The 6628-nt window shown below is 35.1% G+C and overlaps 1 protein-coding gene across 1 annotated transcript; it reads right to left on the bottom strand.

The window, feature by feature from the left end:
- Positions 1-803: 803 nt before the first annotated feature.
- On the bottom strand, positions 804-5966 carry LOC122802375 (up-regulator of cell proliferation-like). Its single transcript, XM_044072006.1, has one exon. It carries the CDS (start codon positions 5854-5856, stop codon positions 1099-1101), a length of 4758 nt encoding a protein of 1585 aa, XP_043927941.1. The 5' UTR covers positions 5857-5966; the 3' UTR covers positions 804-1098.
- Between the last annotated feature and the right edge of the window lie 662 nt (positions 5967-6628).

Below are 6628 nucleotides of genomic sequence, written 5' to 3'. Positions count from 1 at the left end.
GAAGCATTGGAAATATAAACCACAAAGCATTATAAAGAATGATGAAGTTTAACTGTGGGATGACCCATTCCCAACAGTTCAAAACAACAGATGCAAGAAAACCAGATATAATAGTCCATGGAAAAAGATATAAGTAGCATTGATCACTGAAATTGCTACACCTAGCAATTACAATGTTTCACATACAGAGAGACATAAAAGTCACAAAATATCAGGATTTGCAGGCAGAAATGAAAGCAATGTGAAAGAAAGATACCTGGAAATTTCCAGTAGTAGTAGGAGCAATAGATCTTATTAAAAAAAATCTGTGCTACCAATACACATGCCTCCATATCAAGTGTCGAACGGAACATGCCTTGAAAAGCACTTTTGGTTAACATAAAATACGGAAACAATATTAATTTCATGCCCTGTAATTATTCCCTGACTTAGGAATGGGGTCCATTCCCATCATGGTATAAGAAATCTAAACGATACAGAGAAATTAAACCCAGAGGCTTGGAGAAAGTAATCCTCACAATGACCAGTGATTTTTAGCAGAAACAGTTCTTTCTGTAGACAAAGTAACAAACTATTTGATGGAAGCATAAAACCTGTGTGATACTTCACATTTTAGTGCTGTGGCTAGTTAAATTTTACTTTGAAACTTATTTATATAAGAATAGTATACAACACATTTTCAAAGTTCTAGAGGTCAGATGAAATAAACAACAGCATCCTTCTGATTCAGCAAATTAATAATGTTAATTTATAGTGTTCTGCATGGAAATAAAAGGTAATTGGCATCACTTCTTGTTTTCATCTATCACCTTATTTTGATTTTTTTATTAAAGTACTTCAAAAATACTACATTTTGAGAGAGACATAGAGATAACTTTGTCATATATGTAGCTCATACAACTGTACATACAAACTGTAAATACAATTCTAACATATTGAAGTACAAACTTGAATCTAATTATTAAATATCTTTTTTTTTTTGTTCTTTGCTGTCCAATAAATGAGAAATACAGATGATTTTTATTTTCAGTTATGCTACTGAGTTACCACATTTGATTTGGTATGTTTCTTTCAACACATTTTATTCATTAAATCGTCCTATTTCCTAGTTTCACATTTGCTACTTGCCCACAGACTGTTCATATTTACATTGTAAGCCTCCTCAATATCTCTGCAGACATCTATCCATGTAAAATTCCATTCAGGTGGAACATCAGCAGGTAAGCATTTGTACTCTTTAGCAAACTGTTCATTATATTTGTAGATGACAGCCTTCCAGTAAGCTGATGCTTTCAGACTTGTGTTTGGTATAATATTCCAGGATCTGTAGTAATCATTAACTGATTTATACTCTTTGATACAAACCCATTTCCAACTAGTATCCTTATTCCGAAAGAGTTTACCACTTGCAACAAGTGATGTGCAGATTTCAGCAGTTAACTTATTTGACTTTTTCACCTTATACCCATTAACTCCCCATGGTCTATGGTAGTTAGTACTGTGAGTCAGGTGACCAGGTTGAGTGCAATCACAGGGGGCCCCACACCAGAAGCAACATGTTCCACATCCTACTAAGGTTTCATAGAGCAGAGTAGTGGGTGAAGAGGGGAGGGATGCTATTTCAGTATCAACTGCCCACTGTTCAATTTCCATTTCTATGTCTTTTTCAATCTTTTCAATACTGCCATCTAAATATTTGCAAAAACACAGCAGATTGGTCTGAGATGCAAATGTGTTGATATCTGGGGATATAACTAGATGACTTTGAATGCTTTCCTGTACTTTCTTGAAAAATTCCACTATTGATTCACAGTTAACTTTGGCATTATTTATCTTTTTTCTCAGCATGTTAAATAACATTTTCAAATTATCTGTGGCCAGATCAGAAAGTCTGGTGTGCCCATTATTTTGTTTCATACAGTGATGAATTATTTTGTCATGTAGCCACATCTCTTCAAACAAAGTACCACAGTTAATGTAATTATAGTAATTTTTAAAATTATTTTTAATGTGCAATTCATGCATAATTGCAGCATGAAAATTCATTCTAGTTTTAAATTCCCCACCAGAATAATTGTTTTTCATGTCATGAACAATGTCAGATCCAAGCCTTTTCTGTATTGCTTTGATAATTCCTGGTTTCAGAACATTTTCAGCAAATATTTCTGCCATTGCTTGACTTGCATCATTAGTTCTGTACAGTTCCTTAAACAGGCAAAAATAATTGTCTCTTTCTCTAGTGAGCAGCTTCTGAAGGTCATATTTTTCAGAAAATTTCTTGTGCATATCCTTTAATTTTGGGAGTGCAGAAGCACATACATGCAGCTTGAACTCCAAAAGAAATTCAGATGAGTAAGAAAACCTATCCGTTTGCAGTTTTATAATATTTTCATCCACATACCTCAAAATTGCAAACCAGTCAGTGGGGTAATAATCCCTGTCTTGTGTCACAATGTTTTCTATAAAAATCTTGCACTGTTGTTCTACAAAGGCAGTTTTACTTTTTGCCATCTGCTCATCTGTTTCATTCCTGAATGTGTTTGTTATAAAATTCTTCATACTTCTCAAAAGGTTCCAGTCACCTTTTACTTCTTTTATTGTTTTGTTTATACCAGCTGACATTGTAGGCATGTGCTCCCTCAGACTGTTCTCCATATCTGCCTCAATGTCAAAACTCTTTGTCAGAGGAAGAGGAATAGAACGAGTTTCTTTATACCACATTGTGTTAAAATAAAATAACAAGCCATCATCATTTAGCTTATCTTTACATTGTTTACATTTCTTCAACAGTTTAGAAATGCCCTTTTCAAGTTTCTTGGTGTAACCTAGTTTCAGATTATTGATTTCTTTTAAGCTTTTGTTTCTCCGATCTGCATCTTGGCACCTATCTGAGGCAAAAAGAAGTAAGTCTTTCCCAAGACTTTGAATGCTGTTAATAAACCTTTGTTTGTATTCTATAAGAAGCTTTGACCTTTCTGGGTTATCAGTAAAATACTCTTCCAGATTCTTGAGTGCTATAGTCTGTCTTTCTGTAATAAACATTCTGAGTTCTGTTTTTAATGAATTACAAATGTCGGTTTCAGATGATTCAGTTTTATTTTCCGCTTGGATTACCCACTCCTGCACAGCTCTTCTCATTTCCCAATCCCATTTAACAAACTCAAATGTAAGGTGATGGTATGCCTCGGCTACCAAGCTGTTTTTAAAACTAAATATGAAGTTTTCCATTTTCACTGCACTCCATGTGTCATGGATCAACTTGGATAAGTCAGAAAATGTTTCCTTGTATTTACTGCATGTCTGGATTGTCTGAAATAAAGACTTCTTCAGCTCAAATACACTGGTACTGTATCCTCTACTAACAGATGCCATGGGGCCACAACCATGCCAAAGGCCTGCAATGTAGCCCTTTGATGTCTTGGGGTCAAATGTTACAACATCACTAAGTTTGTTGAATTTGTCTTCACATTTTTCCATTCTTGCTGCTGCTCTTGTAATTTCATCTAACTGGTCCATAAGAAGTTTATGACCCGCCAGGTTCTGATCATAAGCAGAAATATCACCAACATTCTGATGGACAAAGACACAAACTGGCTTCTTCCCAACCGCTTTCATTCTGATAAAGGCATGCAGAACAATTTGCAATATGTCTTTCATTTCTGCAGAATGTTCCATGGACATATTTAGCAAGGTCATATCACTTAATCCAATCACGAGTGTTGCCAGTTCATTGTCATGCTCATAAGCATCTGTTAAACTCTGTAACTCAGGTGCTTTTAATCCTTCAGTATCAATAATCATAAGGAAATCGTAGCCCAACTGAGTTTGTAAGCTACCTGTGATTTTAATTAACTGCATAAATGCACCTTTTGTGCATCTCCCACTGCTCACAGCAAACTGCAACCCAAACATTGTGTTCAGCAAAGTCGACTTCCCAGTGCTTTGTACGCCTAATACTGTCAGTACAAATACATGTTTATCTGCTCCTACAAGTGTAGAAACTTGTTTTAGAACAGCTGTTACCCAGTGTATTGGTATGGTACCAGTATCTCCATCAAGAAGTTCCAGAGGTAAAACTTCTAACAATAATTGTGCAACCTTATGTGCTAATGTATCAGTCTGGGGAATTCCTTGAAATGATTCATTGTTTTCTGCTACAAGAGCTTCATAAATATGCCCTAGTTCACGCATGAAATGCTCTAGTCCAAGTGAGACAGTACTGAGTTTATTATTAATCTTTTTAAGTACTGCCTGTTTTTGTTCTCTTTCTGCCGGGGTTTTTGTATTAATTAATGCGTTGTATGTATTTCTGTACTGAGATTTTAAAGCAGACATTCTAGTTTGAGACTTGGAATCTAACTTCTGTTTCAGCCACTGAAGAAAAAGTTGTCTTTCAGTTCCAGATAAATCAGTCAGTTTCTGAATGAAGCTTTTCATAATGTCAGGAAGTCCTTTTTTTAACAGAGACTGCCTTAATTGACTTTTTTCTTCTTCTAACTTCAGAACATACAATACCACACTCTCTGAGCATTTTTTTAAACGACTTTGCTCTTTTTCAATTGCTGATACTTTCTTGCAGGTTTCACCTTGAAATCTGAAACTGTTACATTTGAAATGTTGGATATCATCAGATTTCATAAGATCAGTGATGTCTTCAGAAAAGCTCTTCGTAAGTTGAATTTGTTCATCGTCCTCATCTACATGAATCCCACACTGATGTGCCACAGAAATCATTTCTTCTAGACATAACATGTTTTCACAGTCACAGTGATCCAGAGCAGACTGTAGTCTGAGACAAAGTTTTGTTGTAAAGTCAGAATCGTTTATTTGTTGGCTTTTGATAATAATGTGTTTTTTGTACAATTTAAACTTTTGTGTAAATGACACTAGTAATTCCTTTGCATTTTGTGTTGTAACATCTGAAGTTAATACAAGATAGATCTGTGCCTTGTTTTTTGCTATTTTGTTTAAGCACTGAAGCTTCATATCTGTGATATCAGAGAGAAACACAAAGACCGCAGATGAGACTAGTGTTAAAAATTCAACTAGTTCTGGTGCGTTGATGGCATCACCATGGAGATTAATTATCTGAAATGGGTCTGTAAAAACATCAGTATTTTCTGAGGCACGTGGAAGATACCAAGAAATCTCTGCAAGACCACTGGAAATTTTCTTAGATAAATTTGCACAATCCATCTGGTGATGGAGAAAGATATTATGATATTGCTGTTTATTGTTAAGGATGTCATTCAGTGTTTTAGACTTTGACACATTAATGTCACCTACCCTTATAAATGAGAAAGTTGGAATTTTCATAGAAACTACATGTTCTTCCTGGAACCCACTGTTGTCTTTCCCTCCATTGTGATTCCACTTCTTTATAACTGAGCGCAGTGCCCACAGGAGGAAGGTACAACTGTTGTTCCATGTAGGCAGTAAAAGTGGTAATGCGAACTGACATGAAGCCATTTTTACCATGAGCTCCTGCTGTAACAGAGCATCTGAACAGAGAAAAACTGACACAATTACATCTAATGGGTGGATCCAAGGAACTATTGCATAAGTAGATGTTGTAAAAATGTCATCACATTCCAGCTCCTGCATTTCATTTCTTATATCATCAGAGTTATATTTTATGTTGACTGCACTGGAATCTGATCTCAATACCTTTCTAAGAAAGTACCAAGGAACATTTTCTAGGGATTTTGGTGCACACCCTCCCAAAGCTTCCACATTAATTTCTAGCATATCCCTCAGTGAAAGAGTTCTTTCACAGAACTGAATTAACCCCACTTGTGTTAAAACTTCCCTAGCACGATTGTCCCATGTGCACTTCTCTGAGATTGTATTACTCATAGATTCACATTTCTGTGCTGCATTGGCATTCTCTTGTAAATCACTATTCTGTGCAGGTGTATTTTCTCCTTTGTCACAGTAAATGTCTTCATCAGCTTCTGCATCATCCTTTTCATCTGTAAGCGCAAATATGAGAATTAAGCTTTTTTAAGTAAATAAATGTTACAGTGAAGCTGATGATAATGAGCAGACACATCAAAAATAATGTTATGCTGTCAGCAGAGCTACCAACATGCATTTATGATTAATTTATTTTCATAAGATTGTTACTTAGAGATATGCTGTAATGGTAGTAGTCAAAATAGTCACTGCTTATCTTTTTATCTTCATCAGAATACACAGAATGTTCAGATAGTTGAGTACAGAATTTTACATTATATGATGTAAATGCATCTAGACAAAGAAAGTAAGAACACGACAAGTTAAGCCTAATAAGGAAAAAAAAACAATGACTATAGACTGCATAATTTAAATGTGAGGATACTCCACAGGAGGGAGATACAGTTGATGTCTCTAATCTGTTTGAATGAAGTACTAATAATGTTATAACTGCACACAGGATTCCTTTCCAAAGAGAAATCCATTTATACAGTACATGCACATTTGCTTCAAACAAATAATGTAGCGTAGAAAAAAATGTTTCCTGCTCTCAGACATGAAAAATAAGTCTGTTTTTATAAGTCAAAACATGCCCAAATGATCAAGTCATTAAAGCCTGGTTTGCATATATTTCTACTTATGCAGATTAGATTAATGTGTCCATTGTCTATAG

This window comes from Protopterus annectens, chromosome 5.part0 (assembly GCF_019279795.1).
Source record: "Protopterus annectens isolate FY-2018-M chromosome 5.part0, PAN1.0, whole genome shotgun sequence".
NCBI classification, from domain to species: domain Eukaryota; kingdom Metazoa; phylum Chordata; order Ceratodontiformes; family Protopteridae; genus Protopterus; species Protopterus annectens.
Note: the sequence above shows the minus strand (reverse complement) of the source record. Positions and strands in the feature narration are given on the sequence as shown.